A 20,701-nucleotide genomic window follows, 5' to 3' on the forward strand; every position below is an offset into this window, starting at 1 on the left:
AAATTTTCATCTATAATAAACTAGTAAATCTATTTGTAAAAGGTGTAAAAATTCCCTATAACAGTGGAAAACATTGGGACAGATGAGAGAGAAAGAGAAAGGAGAGGAAGAAGGAAAGGGGAGAGGAAGGAATCATTTTCACAACTAGTAAGCTCCGCTACTGTACTAATTTAATTTACATTATCTTATTTTCCCATTATCTTATTAACCCTATGAAATTATATCATGCCCTTATTTTTCAGAGCGTTCAGCCCAGGCTTTGTATTCCAAATCTGATGCTCTTTATGTTGTACCTAACTTCTTTCTTTGTAAAGGAACTCTGGAGTAGTGTGTGGGAGAGGGAACATTTCAAGGGAACCCTGTATTCTCATAATAATTAATACTGCTCTCAGTTCAAGAAAATGTTTTTCTTCTCAAGCTTTTTCTCAGTGCAACCTTAACCTCCTTGTTCCTGAAGCTGTAGATCAGAGGATTAAGCATGGGCACCACAATGGTATAGAACACTGTGGACACTTTCCCCTGGTCCATGGACAAAACAGAAGAAGGATGAAGATACATGAATGCCCCTGACCCAAAGAAAACAGAAACAACAATTATATGTGAGCTACAAGTGCTAAAGGCTTTGGACCTTCCTTCCGTGGAATGAATGCGGAGGATGCTGGAGAGGATGAAAGCATAAGAGACAATGATGGTGAGACTGGGCACACCAACATCAAAGCCCACAACAACAAAAACCACCAATTCATTGATGTGAGTGCTGGTGCAGGAGAGCTCCAGGAGGGGGAGGATGTCACACATGTAGTGGTTGATGGTGTTGGCCTCACAGAAGATCAACCTCAGCATGCAGCCTGTATGGGCCCAAGCACCAATAAACGCCCCCACATATACAATCACAGACAGCAGAGAACAGACCTTGGGGGACATGGTGACCGTGTACAGCAGGGGCTTACAGATGGCCACATAGCGATCATAGGCCATCACTGTCAACACATAGCACTCTGCACTGACAAAGAGGCAGTAGAAAAAGAGCTGAGTCATGCACCCTCCGTAGGAGATGGTGTTCATCTTTGACACGAAGTTTACCAACAGTTTTGGGGTAATGACAGAAGAGTAACAGAGATCAATAAAGGACAAATTAAAGAGGAAGTAGTACATGGGAGTGTGAAGGTGAGAATTCAGTCCAATTAGAGTGACCAAGCCCAGGTTTCCTGCTACAGTGACAACATAGATTCCTAGGAAGAGGAAGAAGAGGGGGAGCTGGATCCCTGCATATTCTGTTAAACCCACGAGGATAAACTCAGCGACAAAGGAACTGTTTCCAATGTCCATTCTCTTTCAGTGAGACCTGAAAAATAGGGGAGTAGAGTCATATTTAAGGCCCAGAATTACCATGCAATGCCATGCCCAATCCCTTCTGGAACCAAAAATCCCAGAGACTCTGCAGAGGTTTAACTATTATATGGAAAGCTGAATCTGGCGCTGCTTGTACAAAGACAACAGGTACACGGGAGGCATAATAAGCACAGTATAAGCACGTGGGAGGAAAGTATCAAGGAGAAGTGCAAGGAGTTCTGATCTTTTCTCTGCTTCAGGGTGTCATCTACACTAACTCCAGTTTATGCTTGTTAAACTTTACTCACCACACTCTGGATACCCTCTGCCTGCCACCAGTCCAGACTGCATGCAGTGTAGGGTGGAGACCATGAGCACCATGTCCATAGCAGAGTTAGGGAAACATGCTCCCAGAGATGCTTTAGCTTCCCAAACATGCACAGCATGACAATCCTAAGTCATAAATGGAACCCTGGCCTCCTTCATAGGAAATTCTCTAAGGGGTAGAAAGATTGGAGGCACTGCAGACTTTATCATATAAGCACTACTTCTGGTCTCATGTGTACCTCAGGGTCAAAGCTGGGAAAAGTGGAAAAATCCGTGGAAGCAACTGAAAACAAAGGTTCAGTCTCACCCTCCTTCTGCCTAGAGGCATCAGAATTATCCTTGAAGTTTCCGCTCCACCTTTGTTCTCCACCCTCCTGCTGCTGTAGGAAGTGGAAGTTGTAACTAAAATGCTCCTCCTCCTTTTTTGTGGAGAGTCTGAGGGCATTGACAAATCTCAGTCTTTGACTTGCTCTGAGAGTCGATCAGATAAAGATCATGATTTTTAATTATGATTTTTCCCAGTGATAATCATTAAACTACAAGAAAAGAATTGAATAGCACTCATTTTTTCCAACATAATGATAGGTAGCATCAGGTATTTATTTTAAAAAGTCTGAGCTTCAAGTTCTCAGGGATTTGATATAGAGGCTTTCCCAAGAGCCCCTTTAGGAAACAAAGATTTTTAAAAAAAATTGTTTATACACACATGAAGATGTTTTTACTCTAGTGTCTCTAGAGACAATATTCAACTCAAAATATCACATTAGGGATTGCACATTCCCTGGGGCAGATGAGGTAGAAAATTTCCTCCTCATTCTCCTAATGTTTCTTTCATTTTTAGATAAAATTGCTAACACATAGCTAATGACATTTAAAACATCTCTCAAACACTACCTGCACATACACATTGGCCCATGCATACATAATTTTACCAAAGCATACATGATCCTTTGGTGTATAATACTTTATGTGTTTTATGACAAATCACTTCCTTTTCCTTCTTACTCAGCACTCCCCTTCACAGCTCCCCTCTGACTCATCAGCCCCAGTTATTCATGTGATAACCTAGCACACACCTTTTTCCTATTTTCCTCCCTGCTAATATAAGCAAATACATTTATAGGAGATTTATACTTGATTTACAAAGTAAATATTTTGAACTATCTCTTTTGTCATTTAACAATACTTTTTGAAATATCTCTAATATTCTATGTTGTGGCTATCTCATAAATTAACCAACCACCCCATATTGATACAAACTATTTACCAGTCTTCTTAGTAGTAAAAGTAATGCTACAATAATCATCATGGTGCATACATCTTGATATACCAGTACTTTTATTTCAATGGGATAAATTCCACAATATTGTGTTTCTGTTAAATATCAGGTGGTTTTTGCAAAGGCCACAATCATATTTCCACAGGCTATGAATGAAATGGCCTTTCTTATTCCCAGTTCTTCTATCAGCGGAAACGTTATTGGTGTTTTATAAGACTGACAGTCTGGACAGTTACAGGAGGAAGAAAAATGGAGTAAAGGTGACTTCCTGAATCCCAGTACCCAGAGAAAAAGGTGAAGAACAAAATCTGCTACGCACGAGTGAATCGCTCCCATGCAAGAACAGCATTGTGAAACTAAAATGAAACAGCATGGGACACATAACACAGGGAAAAAAGGTGAAACAGAGATAGGATTCCGAAGTCTGGAGAGTGCGAGATAAACAAGAGAACAGCATGGGATGACTGTGCCTGCCAGGCCAGCGAGTGCAGTGAGATCTGACCCAAGGATAAGGTCCTGCTTCCCCACTGACCTCCACACCCACTCAGACAGGGACCTGCCTGAAGTTGGTGCAAAATGTCTGCAGGAGAGGTTGGGCTCTGTGGAGAGGAGACAATAGTAGGAAGCATCTTGAACTCGGGGGGCTCTGTTCTAGGACTGCACTAGGTGGGACAGGGACTGGTCTGAGCTATCGCTTGAGGGAGTTAGGAGACAGGCACTTTGCCCCTAGCGGTCAGTGGGTCCAGAACAACAGAAGTGAACACTGAAAAGGGGACTCTATCCTGGAAACCACTATGGGAGAATAGGCTGATTCAGAGTGGTCAGAAAGAGCAAGATCTCCTGCCAAACAGGCATGAGATTGCTGAAGGGCGACACAAAAGAGACAACATAGTGCCCTGATGACTCAGGTCCCCAGTCTGGCATCTGCCAGCCCCTGAGAGTCACCTCCAGTGATAGTGCTCTGCAGACAGGCAGCCACCATTTTTGAGATCCGCAACTCAGATCATGTGGTTCATTATGGTGTAGAGGCAGCACCCCTTCTCCAGCCTGGGGACTCTCACAACAAGCTCTGCCCTTCCAAGATCTATTGTCAACTAGCCAGGCCTATTTTGATGGGTGAATTTTGATTACTTCCCCAATCATGGGAGGCTAACATCTGAAGGATTCACAAGTACTGGGGCACTGAGTGGACTGGGGCATCACTCCTCCCCCAGCACAGAAATTTTCGCTCGAAAAGTGGTAGGCTCCACCCCTGGAGGTAGGGAGAGACAAGAAAAGTCACTTTCCCTTTGTGACTCAGGTGAATCTGTGGGGTCTTGGGGAAAATCAACAGTTGACAGCCCAGTGACTCAGCTTGTCAGACTGCCTTAGGTCATCCAGTAGGATCATAACTCTAGGGCCTGATCTCTGCATCTAGTCAGCTGCCAATAGTGGAGTTAGTAGTCAGGGAAGGAAAATCCTGACCAGAGGCCATAGCAGGTGCCCAAGTAACCCCTCCCATCAGGAGCAACCTCTCAAGTGTGGTAGAAGTACTCTGTACAATATATTGGCCACTCCCCTTAGTGGCAGATCAAACAAACATATAAGCACACACATCCAGGCTGGTAGGCAACAGCTGAAATCTGCCTATTTCCTAAACAGCACCTACTGACACATAGTCTTTTTTTTTTTTTTTTTTTTGAGACAGAGTCTCACTTTGTTGCCCGGGCTAGAGTGAGTGCCGTGGCGTCAGCCTAGCTCACAGCAACCTCAAACTCCTGGGCTCCAGTGATCCTTCTGCCTCAGCCTCCCGGGTAGCTGGGACTACAGGCATGCGCCACCATGCCCGGCTAATTTTTTTTTTTTATATATATATCAGTTGGCCAATTAATTTCTTTCTATTTATAGTAGAGACGGAGTCTCGCTCTTGCTCAGGCTGGTTTTGAACTCCTGACCTTGAGCAATCCGCCCGCCTCGGCCTCCCAAGAGCTAGGATTACAGGCGTGAGCCACAGCGCCCGGCCTGACACATAGTCTTAACAAGGCATGTCATTTTCCAAATCAAAATGGAAAGGTGGGAAGCAACAGCTAATCCAGATGGGAAGGAATCAATGAAAGAACTCTAGAAGTATGAAGAATCAAACAGAAAGCATACCCCCAAGGGGGAAAACCAGCTCTCTAGCAATGGACATCAACCAAATTCAGAACACTAAAATGACAGAAAAAGAATTTCAAACATGGATTGTAAGAAAACTCAATGATATGCAAGAAAAAATGGATAACCAACACAAAGACACTGCACACAAAAAATCCAAAACTTGGAAGAAAACTTCACAAAAGAAATTGAAAGAATAAAGAAAAGTCAGATTGAACACCTAGAAATGAAGAATTTATTGAAGGAATTACAAAACACAGTGGAAAGGCTCAAGATCAGGATAGATCAAACAGAAGACAAAATCTCAGGGACTGAAGATAACGTCCTTCAATTATATAAGTCAGTCACAGAGTTAGAGCAAAGAAATAAGAAAAAAGAGCAAAGACTACAAGAAATGTGGAAATATGTGAGAAAGCTTAACTTGACAATCATAGGCATCCCTGGGGCTGAAGAAGAAAATACACAAGAGTTAGACAATCTACTTGAGGCTATAATAGAGGAAAATTGCCCAGGCCTTGCTAAAAACGAGATGTCCAGATAGAAGAAGCTCAAAGGTATCCTCGGAGATTCATCACAAACAGAAAGACACACAACAGACAGTCATCAGACTGACTAAAATAACCACCAAAGAGGTCCTCCTACAAGCTGAAAGGTGAAAGAAGCAGGCAACCTACAAAGGAAAACCCATCCGAATAACAGTAGACTTCTCAACTGCAACCTTACAAACGAAAAGAGACTGCAGCCTCATTCTCATTCTTCTTACACAGAATAATGCCCAGTTTAGAATCTTGTACCCTGAAAAACTAAGTTTTGTATACCAAGGAGAAATAAAGACCTTCTCATATAAGCAAAGACTGACAGAATTCACCAGGACAAGACAAACTACAGAATGGGAGAAAATATTCACATGTTGCACATCTGATAAAGGGCTGATAACTAATATCTATATAGAACTCAGGAAAGTCAAAAACAAAAAATTATAAACCCTATCAATAAATGGGAAAAGGAGATGAACAGAAACTTTTCAAAAGAAGACAGACTAATGGCCAGAAAATGTATAACAAAGTGCTCAACATCTCTAATCATTAGGAAAATGCAAATAAAAACTATAATGAGATATCACCTAACTCCAGTGAGAATGGTGTCTATTGAAAAGGCAGTGTGTGAGGTTTTTTAAAATTATCATAGCTATCCAACTGCAATTTGGAGTTTTTATAGCTTAAAATCCATATGAAAGATGTATATGGAAACCAAGAAAAACAAGTGTAATTTGGTTGTTCCCAGACTGTCCAGACCTCTGAAATTAACTTTTTTCAATATCAAATAACTTAAGCTTTATTCCTGCTTTAATAAATTTTCTGATCTCCATAATTTCGTAGGGCCTTCCAGAAAGAAGAAGTGAGTCATAGCCAGGGAATTTGATTTTCTCATCATTTTACTTTGTATAGTCTTTCTTCCTAAGTTGAGTTTCAAAAACCATACACTATTTTTTATTCAGAAGTCAGTGTTCCATCTCTATCAGATTTCCCACAAATGTGACCATGGTTTTTTGCCTTCATTCCCCAAATAATAATACTGTATGGCCATTACATATTGTAATATTTATCAAAGCTTAATGGACAGTGCAGGATAAATACAGTGCTCCACACAACAGGATACAAATTCAGATCAAAATGTGGTTTGTACAACCTCATTTACCAGTTCCTACCGAAGGCCCCCTTAATTACTGGCTGTGTGTCTCTTTGAGGCATGGCCTGATGACATGTTTCTGGGATCCTTTTATATTTTTGCCTTGATCTCTGAAATACATGTCCCTGATAACATTTCACACTCATTGTTTTCAATTTGCTGAAAAAGTCACCCCCAGTTGGAGCCAATGATCTCCCTACTACCCTAGCTTCAAAGGCCTCCTCCTTCCAAATGAAAAGAACCATCAAGTTGCTTTCCTAAATAAACAGACAACAAGGATACAAGAAGCAATACTCACCTGGTCAGAAATTCATGTACCAATCTGTAACAAAGCATAATCAACTTCCAAGTCAGAAACGTTTTCTCCTATTACATATTTACTGAAATATAAATAGTAAATCAGAAGCAAAATATACTACAAAGAGTAGTAGCTTGAAATCAAAAGGTGAAGAGTTTAGTTTACACTTTTTTCATGAAGAAACTGTGTGGCTTTAAGTAAGTCATTACTATTCAGGCTTCACTTGCCCATGTAAGCAATAAATAATATTATCCTTCTGTTATGCACTAGTCTGAGTGCAAAAAGAAATAAGAAACTTTGTGCCAAAAGAAACCTAACCCATAGTGTTTATACCTGCAAAATAGATGTCTTTATGAAACCTCCCATCTCTATTTAAAGGAGACATATCCTTGTTCAGTGTTTGATGGACAGATAGGAGTGAAAACAGATTCATGCTACCAGTGGAAAGTATCAGATAACAATTCCCACCCCACTAATGATACAATGATTCACAAAGTTTTTACTTTGCTTGATTATCTGCATATTATTTATCTATTTCTAGAGGAAAAGTAATGCTACAAATGACAACCTAAAAAAACAAAAATAGAATTTTTTTCCTTAATGTTATTACTATACAGTAAAATTTTGTAGAGAAAGGAATTATTCACATGAACAAAAAAGAAAAAAGACATACTGTATAGGAAGTGGAAATAAATTATTGAGAGAAGTCTCAAATTTTCTTCACAATAGTAAAAAATAGGTTAAGAAAAGTATCATAAAAATACTATAATTAAACAACAGAATATCTCTGTCCTATATCTAAATGCACAGATCATAACTTTCTTCTACAGCAATTATGTGGGAACTGCAAGTGCTAAAGGCTTTGGACCTGCCCTCCTTGGAGCTAATTTTAAGGATGTTGGAAAGGATGCAACTATAAGAAATAAAGATGGTAAGGCTTGCTACAATGATGGTGATGCCTACCAAAATGAAAACCACCAGCTCATTAACATAGGTGCTGGTGCAGGAGAGCTGGAGCACAGGGAGGATGTCACAGAAATAGTGGTTGATGGTGTTTGCATCACAGAAGGTCAGTCTCAGCATGCATCCAGTGTGGGCCATGGCACCAGAGAAGGCCACCAAGTATGACCCAAACATAAGGGTAGGACATACCTTAGGAGACATGACAATGTTATACAAAAGTGGGTTACAGATGGCCACATAGCAGTCATAGGCCATTGACATCAGCACATAACATTCAGAAATGACAAAAAAACAGTAAAAGTATAGCTGGGTCATACACCCCATGTAGGATATAATGTTCTTCTCTAATGTGAAGTTCAACAACATTTTAGGTGTAAACACAGAAGAATAACAGAGGTCTATGAAGGACAAATTAAAGAGGAAAAAGTACATGGGGGTGTGAAGGTGTGAACTCAGCCCAATTAGAGTTACCAAGCCCAAATTCCCCAACACAGTGACCACATACATTGCTAGAAACAGAAAGAACAGGGGCATTTGGAGATCTGGCTGCTGTGTTAATCCCACCAGAATGAATTTAGCCACAAAAGAGCCATTTCCAGGAGCCATTCTTCTCAAAGGGGATCTGTGGACACAGGAAAAAAACGGTGGCATTAGAGGTCAACCCAGATCTTACCACAAAGCTGCTCCATAAGACCTTGTATATGCTGGGGTTGTGTGAGTAGCCCAACCTGGAGCCCCACAATCTGCCATTACCACCACCATGATGCTGAGTGGTACCAACTGCCTCTTATAAGAGACTTACTAAGCAACATACAGCCAACAGGACCACCAACGTAGCCTACAGCATGAAGGCTGAGGTTACCAGAAGCAAAAATGACTGCTGGAAATAAGAGGGGATAACGGGGAAGAAGGGAGGACCAGGACAGAATCACCCTCCTCTCGTCTCATCATTTCTTCATTCACTTCATCCCTCCCCTCACCAATGAAATTGGAGGCAGAGCCTTAAGCAACCTTGCGCTTGCCTCTAATACAGATTAGACTCTGGAGCCAAAACATTGTTTCTAATCTAGAAATACGGAACCAGAGTCCAGGACAGGTTAAATTATGGCCCCATGTGATCGAATGACAGCCCTACATCTAGAACAGAGAGTGTTCTGTCTGTGGAGAGGGAACTCACTGATTAGATGCTGCAACCACTGCGTCCACTAATGTCTGGACGTTCTCTGCTCCCCCTTCAACAGATTCTTCCCACACCTTCGTTTGAGTCTCAGGACTGCATAATATAGGAAAAAATTGGTATAACTTAGATTGCAGAATGTATATCTCAAAAAAGGAGGACATTTATATGCATGAAATTCAGAAACTCACCCTCTTCACACCAGATATCCTTAGTGCTTCCGTATTCTTGTCATTTACCACCATGGTCCTGGAAGGGAAATCTCAGGTTCTGAGGCTTTGGTTGCTTTGGTACTAACAGGGTGCCATCCACATTTACTTTTCAACATGCCCTGTAAATTGCTATGAACTATAGATCATGATTTCTGTCTATGACTTTGAGCCCTCTCACTCAAGAAAGACAAAGTCAGTATTATCACCACATTTGCCACTAGATAAGACACAGTTCTCATGTGAGTTTGCTGGTATAGTGCACTGGTTATAAACAGGATAGAAGCTTACAAGGTCCCTTCACCAGAGAACAAATTCTAGGAGTAAAAGGGAAATAAGGAGATTGTATTTACACCCTGGACCTTGATCTGCAGTTCCTCAGGGACTCACAATTTTACGCAAGTCTTCTCTTCACCCTTGGGTTTGTACATCCCCAAAGACAACAATATAAACTCCCATCTCACCATTATCTTATTATCTGATGGGAATATATTGCTCTGGATACTTCTCTCCTTTTTCTTACCTCCTAAATGTACATTTTCCACAGGTTCTATGTTCTATGCTTCCTTCATTTTTTATCTTAAATTTTGCATGAATTGTAGTAACGCACTTGAATTGGGACTTCTCATGGGCTATATCAGTTTCCTTCTGAATTTCTTTCTTTTGTCTAATATATTGTACTTCTAAACACATACTGTAAATTTCTACCTGAGGATCCTGCTGGGAGTTTAAATGTAACAACTAACTTAAAAGTTACTGAAATTGTCTATGCTTCACATTCAAAACTGCTGAAATAGGGACAGTAATAACAGCATCTCTTTCCTTTGGTTCTTAATGACAATTAGATAAGCAACTAAAAGTTAAATGGTTAGAACACTGTGTGGCAAATGGCAAACAGTCAATAAATGTCAGGTGTCATTATTTATATTCCCATAATCTTGGAAGCTCTTCCACTCATATTATGTCCCTTTAATCCCTCTTTTCCTCCTAAAAACAATAAGTTCTGTAAGGACAAAGATCACTTTTGATTTGCTTACTGCTCTGCTCCTGGTGCTAAGTACAGAGCAGGGCATATAATATAGTAGGAACTCCTTAAATGTTTATGGAAATTATGTTCCTTGGCTCAAAACCTTCAGAATCTTTTCCATATTTCTCACATGCTAAGAATAGAATCTGCAAACACAGTGTCCTCCATCCCTTTCCTACACTACCACACAAGCTCTGGTACTCTTCAGGTTTTAACTAAACTGTATTGCTGAAATGTAGTGACTCCTAACTCTCATTCTAGCATTTTCCCACATACTCCCTCTTACTTAGGCATCTGCACTGCTGCTACAATCAGATCTGAAAGTGAAGCTTGTCCCTCCCCAAATTTAGAACATTCAATGGTTCTCCATTACCCACTCATACTACCCGTATCCTGGAAATGTACATGTATGCTATGGTCATTTGAGGCTATGTAATAAAAATATGAGTTTCAAAACTATGATTCAGTTCGATTTAAAATTAAAGAAGTTGAGGTGTAGTTGATTTGGAGACATAAAAGAACTATTCCAATTATTTACTTGTTTTAAGCACATGCTCATTTAAAAACCCATTTTAATTAGGAGAATGTAACAATAAAGCTGGAGATAGAGTGTTCTAGGTAGGTTCAGAAACTGAGCACTCTAATCGAGGACCAGGCTCTTCCATTCCCCTGTGCTCAGTCTGTTTGTCTCAGTCCTCAGGCTTGTCACCTCATGGTCACAAAATAGCTGCTGTAGCTCTAAAATTTGCATGTAAACATAACTGTATCCAAAGAAGAAAGCCAGATTAAAAGGCAAGAGAACTCCCTTCATGTATCTCCCTATATATTATGAAGTACGTCTTCTCCTGAAGCCAGTAGATAACTGCCCTTGATTTCTCTTCTGTTATAGGCTATGTAATACAGCCACCCTAACTGCAAGGAAAACTAGCAGAATGAATTTTTCCCATTTTCATCATCTATCGTGAAAGGAAGTTTCTGGCATTAAAGAAAAATACAAAATAAATGTCTATTGGGGAGGGCATCAACATTGTCCTCACAAACGAAAAGCTTATGAAAAATGTAATAGGAAATCATGTTTATTCAATGTAGCTAAAAATATACTTACTATTTTTAGGTGATTATGCTTGTTATTTTTAAAGTTAAAAAGTGTTCTTAATTATTTTTAAAGAATGTACTTTTTATTTGTTTACTCTTTTAAACTTTTAATCAATGCATGCCTTAGAATAATAAACACATATAGGTGGATTTTTTTAATTGTTTAAAACTTAAAAACTTCATTACCTGTACTTTCCAAATTTCCTCAAAGATTTCCAAATAAGTCCCAAATTCTGGCCTGTATCAGCTGCTTTTCTTCATTAAGTTTCAAGAATTCTACATAATTGTCATTAGATACCTGGCAAGATTTGGGAAGTGGGGAAGGTGGGCTTTCTGCATGACAGGAATCAATATATCAGAGGTTTCAGACATTGTGGAGTGGTGAATTCAAAAACTTAACAATCTACTGATTGACAGCCTATGTAAGTTGCCTGAGCAGTTTTCCCAGGCAGAAGTAATTCCACTTGAAAGTTAGGATACATAATAATGCTCTATGAACAATTTTATTCTAAAGGGCATTCTCTGTTTTCCAGATGACATACTAGGCAATTCCAAGTAACACTAACTAATGGCTACACATAGTGGATCTGGCCTGTATATCCTAGCCACTCTGAGGCCAGGCATTCGAGAGCAGACTAGGCAACATACTAAGAATATCATCTCAAAAAAACTAAAAAAAAAAATACTAGCTGGGCAAGGTGGGTGCATGCCTATAGTCCTAGCTACTCAGAAAACTAAGGTGTAGGATATCTTGAGCCCAGGAATTCAAGGCTGCAGTGAGCTATAATGGAGCCACTGCACTCCAGGATAGGTGACAGAGGGAGCCTCATCTCTTAAAAAAAAAAACAACAAAAAACTGCACACATATCTTAGCTTACTAGCACACCACTGCAGAGTGAAAATAGTGTATATGTTACCATACATGAGATTAAGTAATACCTCTGAAACATATTTCATTAAAACTCCACCTTAAATTTAAAACCATTCTTCTTCAATTATAATTGAAAGTTTACACATCTCCACAAAATGAGTTCTTAAGAGAATAATATAATTTATAATTACAATTTCCAAAGAACCAAAATAAAATTTTGAAAATATGTCCATATTATAGCACACATCTTCTGTTTAGATTTGAAAAGGGTTAGGGGGTTGGGAACAGAGGATGTGGCTCCAAATGGGAGGATGAGGGGGCAGGACGCGCGAACACTCCTGTCGAGGCCCGGTAGGCTAGGGAGGGATGAAGAGCGAGCAGAGGGACAAGGGCGCGAGGAGCGGCTGGAGAGGGATGGGCAGCGGGCCTGGGAAGGGGAGCGGGCGAGGTGAGAGGAGGCCTAAGGCAGGGTGGAGGCAGGCGCCCGGTGGGCAGGAGGGTCAGCCCGCGGGGAGGGGCCACGTGAAGCCGCGCAGGCCGGACCTGGCGGACAGGGGGCAGGCCCGAGCCCCGCGCACTTACCCCAGTCGAGGATCTCGGCCACGCGCTTGTCGCGGCGCGGGGCCCAGTGGCCGCTCTCTGTGCACAGGCAGAGGAGCACGGCGAGCGGCGTCTCCACCCGCAGGGCGCTCTCCTTGCGCCAGGGCGGCTGCAGGATCAGCGGCTCCCGCTTCTTGAGCCGCACCTTGGCAGGCGTGGTGCTGCGAGGCCAGCTCCCAACACTCCGTCCTCTCGCCACCTGCCACCCGCTCCGCCAGGCCATCAGGGTAAGCCCTCAGGAGCCCAGAGGCCTCGAATCCCGGCAGCAGCGGCGCCTCATCGCCTCCCTGTCCGCGTCCTGGAGCCCCAGCCTAGGCCCACATCTTGGGCTCAGTCCTGGTGGCGCTGAGTCTGGGGCGCCGGCCCCGCGAGTCCCTGGGCAGGTCCAAGTATGTGAATTGGGTTAATGATATGGATCCTCATGCCTTTCCTTCATATATATTTAAACATAAACATATATATAATAAAACTCACACAAAATTATCTGTGCATGAAAAATATTTTTACATCAATAAGTAATATGCACACTCTTCTTGTAAGTGTTGTGGTGGGGAGGAAAGGAATCATTCTATTCTTAGATACAGAGGATTCCTTTATCAGTCAAAAAGCATAAAAGTGCAATATATGTAAACTATTTGTACACCCGTAATATTCTGAAATTAACATATATATATATATATAAGCAAAAAAGGAGGGTTCTCTTATTAGTCAAAAAGACTCTGTCTTCTAACTGCTCAAAATAAGTAGTGCCTCCAAACACAATTTAATGACTTGTACTACCATAGTGTCAGTGGTGAGTGAGTTCTTATCCTTGGCCTTAATTTTATTTTATTGTCTCTTGCTCATTCTAGCCCATTATGTTTCTTTAATTTCATCATCACAAGCAATATCCAGCAAAATGTTTATTTTCTACACATTTATAAATCAAATCATTTATTCTGAAATCCCTGGCAAGATCCTAATGTTGCAACATATTTATAGACATTTAAAACTCATGATGTGTGCATCGTGAGTAGGGATAGTCAAGAGCAAAAGACAACTGTTTACCTCGTCTTCGTTTTTCTTAGCTGAATTGACCTGATTTCCACCTTCAAATTCAGGTATATCCTAATCTCCTGGTCAATGCTTATCATCTCCTCTAAAGAGATGAGACACAAAATGCTCTAACTCAATATTCAGAGACTGAACACAAAGTTACTGAAGAATAACCTCTGAACATGAATTATAATTGTGATACCACATTCTCATTCAACCAGTGTGCTTTATAACAATTCTAGATTTGAAGCACAGCCTATTTTCTATGTCTAAGTTCAAGCACATTTTTATATTCCTAATTTTTTTCATCATAGGGTTATCAAAAATAATGCATTAATAAATTCAGTAATGAAATATTAACAATGTAGAACGAGTTGAGAAAATGTAAAAGCATGACATATAACATACTACAAATCTATACAAGGAGATTTCACATTGACTTTCATCCTCCCACAGACACTAGTGGAAATTCTTCATTAGGTTGGTAAAGAAAATAGTTTCTGTCCTGGTCTGGATTTCTCAGCTGTGTTGCCATATCTTGGCTGGTCGTCTTCCATATAAGGCATTTTGTACTAGGAAGGCTGTTCCCATATACTTGCACATTAATCTCAGGGTTTGCTTATGGATAGTTAGGGCAGTTTAAGTAGTACATCCTAAATTAAGACAACAGAGCTATGTAATTTGAAATGTGAAGTTTGCTCTCTGGACATTTTTCTTATTTTAGTATTATGCTGTTATTTGTGATCAGAGACACTTTCCCTAAATTCACTAAAAATACTATTCATGTTTCCCTGATTTTTTTACAAGTAGGGAAATTTTGTATAATTTAAAAAAAATCCTTTATATATGTGTGTGTGTGTGTGTGTATATATATTTTTTTTTATTATTATTTTTTTGAGACAGAATCTCACTTTCTTGCCTGGGATAGAGTGCTGTGGCGTCAGCCTAGCTCACAGCAACCTCAAACTCCTGGGCTCAAGAGATCCTTCTGCCTCAGCCTCCTGGGTACCTGGGACTACAGGCACACGCCACTGTGCCTGGCTAATTTTTTCTATTTTTAGTTGTTTGGCTAATTTCTTTCTATTTATAGTAGAGAAGAAGTCTTGCTCTTGGTCTCAACTCCTGAGCTCAAGCAATCCTCCTGCCTCAGCCTCCTAGAGTGCTAGGATCATAGGCGTGAGCCACTGCGCCCGGCCAGTCCTTAATATATTTAGAATCAAAACACCCAAGTCCCAGTACTAGCTCTACCACTTATAATTTTATATTTGGAACAAGTCATGAACATCTCTGAGCAGCAGCTCCATCATCTAGAAATGGGAGCTTGGATTCCCTCCTGGATGTGCCCACTAGTTCTTCCCTGAGGAGCACAGAGACTGGAAGACAGGATAGTGCAGAGAAGAGCAATTGTCACACTTGTACAAGTCTCTATATTGATGTTTGCAGTGTATTGATTCAATTTTATGCCACAAAGGGACTTTAAATGCTGCAGGTGATTCCACCAGCCTCCCCATCACTGAGGAAGACATTAGGCTCTGCCTCAGTTGTAAAACTTCCTCACTTTTAGTGAGAATTTAATGTTTAAAGGTACATATTTGTACAAGATGGCCTCTGAATATAAATTACTTCATTTGATGCTCAGCTGAATTAATAGTAAAATACCCCAATGCTAGAGAGAAACCAACTGTGCCAGATTTATGGAAAACACCCTTTGCTTCCCAACATGGACATGATGCCAACAAAATCAACTTCAGAGTAATTTTGACCATTTAATACTCTTTTAGGATTTTATTTTTTTCAGATGCAACTACAATGTTGTCTTGTGAAAATCTACAATTAACTCTTCTTCTTTGTCTTGCTTTCTATATGTTGGTGACATTCAGTATGTTGCAACAAGTTACTAGGCACCTAGCAATTTAAAAATGCTGGTGTGTGTGTGTGTGTGTGTGTGTGTGTGTGTGTGTGTGTGTGAGTGTGTGCGCTATAGTGTAGGAAGTCAGTTTAAAGAAGATTGCAGAATGGGCTTCAATCAATACTGGGATTTGAGGCAATAAGGTAATGTAGAACTCAAACCCCATTTCCTTCTGGCTTTCATTAGCTTTTAACCAAAGTGCACCCTGATCTTGCTCATTCCAAACTCAATCCTGTACTTGCTTAGAGAAAGATCACATAAAACAAATTCAGCATATAATCAACAAACTTTCTTTCTGGGCTATACCTATGAGAGCCATTGTCTGTAATCACACAGAAATTCTAAGCTTTCCCACTGACTTGGAAACATCTTGTTCCTTGTTGGAAACATCCACATAGGAAAATCTCATGCTTTGCCTGTTTAATTCTCAGCTGTGACAACCTCAGTAGAATTATACTTTGTCTCATAACTTCTTCACATTTAAAGATACCTGCAAAGGACAATTCATTGTTACATACACAAAACACTAAGAATTGATTTCCTGCATTTAAAAGAAAACCACATAAATGCATAATGCTAAAAGTTACGAACTAAAATCTATCAACTAAGTTGCATCCTAAAAATTTTCCACTATTAACTTCTATATCTTTTTATTTTTTTAAAGTATCTTTCTCCAAAATATCGTAAACAATAAAACCTAACTTGAAACTGTATCTTTTCTGAAATTGAAACAGATTTAGTTTTATTTTGAGGCTTCTCAAATGAAAAATTAGTGACCCAGATTAATCCATTCTTTGGGCCAACTCAAGTAGTAATAAAATATATAACAGTGTGGATGTACTTTTGCAATGACTACAAATATCTGTGCTCAAATAGCACAGATATTATTTGTCTATTTAGAAGCACTGTTCAACAAAAGAGCAATTCTATCAAAAGGTAAATGAAAAATCAAAAGAAAACTCCAACTAAGATCAACTATTTTATAATAATATAACATTTTGAGTGGAAATAAAGCAAGTTGATAATGGGGTTGGAGGTTGGGATATTAGTGGTCATTTCAAATCATAACTCAAAGATTTAGCAAAGCCAAATATCTGAAAACAAATAAACCAGCAAACCATTTGTGCTAAATTTCACAATATCTAACAATTGAGTGAAGATTAGAAAAATGATAAAATAGCAAATATTATTACAATTATTTAGAAAATATTTAAATTGTTACTTGATTCAGGATAAGGAATTTAAAATTTTAAGGACCATCACCTTTTTCACTGTTTTCTCAAAGGGGAAAATAAGACAACATCTGGTTCTAGAAAATAAATCATCATGATTTAGTTTATTCACCAAACATTTCTTTCAAATGATCATTTATCTCTTAAATTCAATGTGAGATGTTAGTATCTTAAAATCCACATAGAAATAGCAAATGACAACCAACATAAACAGGAGTGATTTGGTTCTTCCCAGGGCCTCCAGCCCTCTGGGTCTATCCTGTCTTTAATATCAAGTGGCTGAAGTCTTCGTCCTGCTCAGGAAAACCCTGTGATCACCATAATATTTGTAGGGTCTTCAAATGTGGAGAAGAGTATCATAGACAGGACCTTTAATTTTTTGTCTTTTTACTTTTGAAATTCCTTCTTCCTGACTTTCAGTTACTACTCATGATGTTGCCTCCTGAAGATGCTCCCTTTTCTCCTCTTCTTCTCCAAAAATGTGGCCGCGGGTACTTCACATTCACTCCCTGAAACATTATTAATGTATACCCATTGTGGATTATAAGTTTTATCAAGTCTTTATGACAGTGAAGGATAGTTACAGTACTCAACAGAACAGGTACAAATTCAATTTGAAATGTGGTTTCTAAATCCTCATTGGCCATTCGGTACAGAGGCACCTCGAATTTATTGGCTGTGTGTCTCCCTGGGTCCTGGCCTAGTGACATGTCCTGCGCTCCTTTCTCTCCCAGGCCCTGTCTGTGAATTACAAGCAATGGAAAACATTTCAATGTGTTTTTCAGTTTTGTAAAAAAGTCAGTTCCAGACTTGACCCAATTATTTCTCAATTATCCTAACTAACAGACCTCCTCTTTCATGACAGAAACAACCATCAAAGTGTTTATGGAAAAAAAACCATACAAAGCAACAGCCATTCTGAGAAAACTTTATGTATCATATAGACATAAAGCATACTCAATTTTCCAGAAGTAATGATTCCTCATACAGTGTGTAATGCTTATTGAATAAAAACAATAAAATGACGTGACAATGTATACCAGAAAGAGAAATATATTTAAAATCAGAATGTTATAAGTTTATTAAAGGCTTCTTCATTAAGAAGCTATGTGACTTCATGCAATAAATATACATTGGTGGTCTACCGTGACCTATTTGAATGTACAAAATTAAATGTGAAATTTATGCGAAAAGAAATGGTATGCAAACTGTTTAAAATGACAAAATGTGTTATCTATAGTAAGCCTTTTGGAACCTTGTATATCTGTGAATCAGTGGCCTTTGAGGAGGACAAGATGATGCCAGTGGGGAATGGAAAGACCAGAGCAGAGACAGGCTGTCTGATTCATGTGTGCACTGGCATACTACAAGTCAAATAAAAGAAACCCACAGCCTGCAACAACACATTGCCATCCTAGTTTTGCTTCACTTGATCATTTGCAGAAACACTCATCTTTTCCAGGAGAAAAAATGAGAGCTCATAATGACAATGGAAAATACAGAGATTAAAACTTGCTTAACTTCATCATAAATCAGGAAAAATAATGAAAAACAGAAAACTGTGCAAACAATGGGGGGAAAAGACAACCTATTATAAAAATACTGGAGACATAATTGAGAGGACACTCAACTATCAACACGATTAGAAACTATAGGGAAACAATATTTCCTCCTGAACAGTTGTAATAAAATACAGAGTCTCCTTGCCTTGTAACTACATGCACTGAGAGATCTTATTTCTCCTACTCAGGGCTTTTCTCAGGGCAAATTTAACATCTTTGTTCCTCAAGCTGTAAATTAAGGGGTTCATCATGGGAACCACATTGGTGTAAAAGACAGAAGAGATTTTTCCCTCATTCATAGTCCCAGCAGAAGATGGTTTGAGATACATAAATGCACCTGATCCAAAGAAGAAAGAAACAGCAGCTATATGGGAACTGCATGTGCTGAAGGCTTTGGACCTCCCTTCCTTGGAGCTAATTTGAAGGATGTTGGAAAGGATACAACTATACGAAATAAAGATGGTGACACTGGGCACAATGATGTTGATGCCAGCCACAATGAAAACCTCCAGCTCATTAACATAGGTGCTGGTGCAGGAGAGCTGGAGCACAGGGAGGATGTCACAGAAATAGTGGTTGATGGTGTTTGCATCACAGAAGGTCAGTCTCAGCATGCACCCAGTGTGGGCCATGGCACCAGAGAAGGCCATCAAGTATGAACCAAGCATAAGGTTGCAACACACTTTAGGGGACATGGCAATGTTATACAACAGTGGGTTACAGATGGCCACATAGCGATCATAGGCCATTGACATCAGCACATAACATTCAGAAATGACAAAAAAACAGTAAAAGTACAGCTGGGTCATACACTGCTTGTAGGAGATAATGTTCTTCTCTAATGTGAAGTTCAACAACATTTTAGGTGTAAACACAGAAGAATAACAGAGGTCTATGAAGGACAAATTAAAGAGGAAAAAGTACATGGGGGTGTGAAGGTGTGAACTCAGCCCAATTAGAGTTACCAAGCCCAAATTCCCCAATACAGTGACCACATACATTGCTAGAAACAGAAAGAACAGGGGCATTTGGAGATCTGGCTGCTGTGTTAATCCCGCCAGAATGAATTCAGACACAAAAGAGCCATTTCCAGGAGCCATTCTTCTCTAAGGGGGTCTGTGGACACAGGAAAAAGGGGTCACTTTAGAGGAAAACCCAGCTCTTACCACAAAGCTGGTCCCATAAGAGTTGTGTATATGCTGAGGTTGTGTGAGACTAACCCAACCTGGAGCCCCACAATCTGCCATTACCACCACCATGATGCTCAGTGGCACCAACTGCCTCTTATAAGAGACTTACTAAGTAATAACATACAGCCAACAGGACCACCAACTTAGTCTACAGCATGAAGGCTGGGGCTGCCAGAGGCAAACATGACTACTGGAAATAAGAGGGGATAAGAGGAAAGAAGGGTGGGCCAGAACAGAATCATCCTTCTCTCATCTCATCATTTCTTCATTCACTTCATCCCTCCTCTCACCCATGAAATTGGAGGCAAAACCATAGCAACCTTGTGCTGGCCTCTAATGCAGACTAGGCTCTGGTGGGAGGTTGCCAAAATATTATTTCTATCCAGGAATATGGAACCAGAGTCTAGGACAGGTTAAATTATGGCCCCATGTGATCGAATGACAGCCCTACATCTAGAACAGAGAGTGTTCTGTCTGTGGAGAGGGAACTCACTGATTAGATGCTGCAACCACTGCGTCCACTAATGTCTGGACATTCTCTGCTCCACTTCAACAGATTCTTCCCACACCTTCGTTTGAGTCTCAGGACTGCATAATATAGGAAAAAATTGGTATAACTTAGATTCCAGGATGTACATCTCAAAAAAGGAAGACATTTATATGCATGGAATTCAGAAACTCACCCTCTTCAGACCAGATATCCTTGGTGCTTTCTTATTCTTGTCATTTGACACCATGGTCCTGGAAGGGAAATCTCAGGTTCTGAGGCTTTG

General features: G+C 39.9%; 3 protein-coding genes across 3 annotated transcripts; all 3 read right to left on the reverse strand.

Moving 5' to 3' along the window:
- Positions 1–393: 393 nt before the first annotated feature.
- On the reverse strand, positions 394–1,329 carry LOC105864537 (olfactory receptor 8B8-like). The gene has a single exon (XM_012752470.2). It carries the CDS (start codon positions 1,327–1,329, stop codon positions 394–396), a length of 936 nt encoding a protein of 311 aa, XP_012607924.1.
- Positions 1,330–7,856: 6,527 nt separating this feature from the next.
- On the reverse strand, positions 7,857–8,627 carry LOC105864528 (olfactory receptor 8B3-like). The gene has a single exon (XM_012752463.3). The coding sequence runs from the start codon at positions 8,625–8,627 to the stop codon at positions 7,857–7,859; it is 771 nt and encodes a 256-aa protein (XP_012607917.3).
- A 10,259-nt stretch (positions 8,628–18,886) lies between these two features.
- LOC105864529 (olfactory receptor 8B8-like) lies at positions 18,887–19,838 on the reverse strand. The gene has a single exon (XM_076001334.1). The coding sequence runs from the start codon at positions 19,836–19,838 to the stop codon at positions 18,891–18,893; it is 948 nt and encodes a 315-aa protein (XP_075857449.1). The 3' UTR covers positions 18,887–18,890.
- Between the last annotated feature and the right edge of the window lie 863 nt (positions 19,839–20,701).

The sequence above is a fragment of the Microcebus murinus genome, chromosome 4, assembly GCF_040939455.1.
Source record: "Microcebus murinus isolate Inina chromosome 4, M.murinus_Inina_mat1.0, whole genome shotgun sequence".
In the NCBI taxonomy this organism is placed as follows: domain Eukaryota; kingdom Metazoa; phylum Chordata; class Mammalia; order Primates; family Cheirogaleidae; genus Microcebus; species Microcebus murinus.

Bases quoted from the DNA above. Each gene is read 5' to 3' on its own strand.
- LOC105864537 (XM_012752470.2), bottom strand. From the start codon at position 1,329: ATGGACATTGGAAACAGTTCCTTTGTCGCTGAGTTTATCCTCGTGGGT.
- LOC105864528 (XM_012752463.3), bottom strand. From the start codon at position 8,627: ATGGCTCCTGGAAATGGCTCTTTTGTGGCTAAATTCATTCTGGTGGGA.
- LOC105864529 (XM_076001334.1), bottom strand. From the start codon at position 19,838: ATGGCTCCTGGAAATGGCTCTTTTGTGTCTGAATTCATTCTGGCGGGA.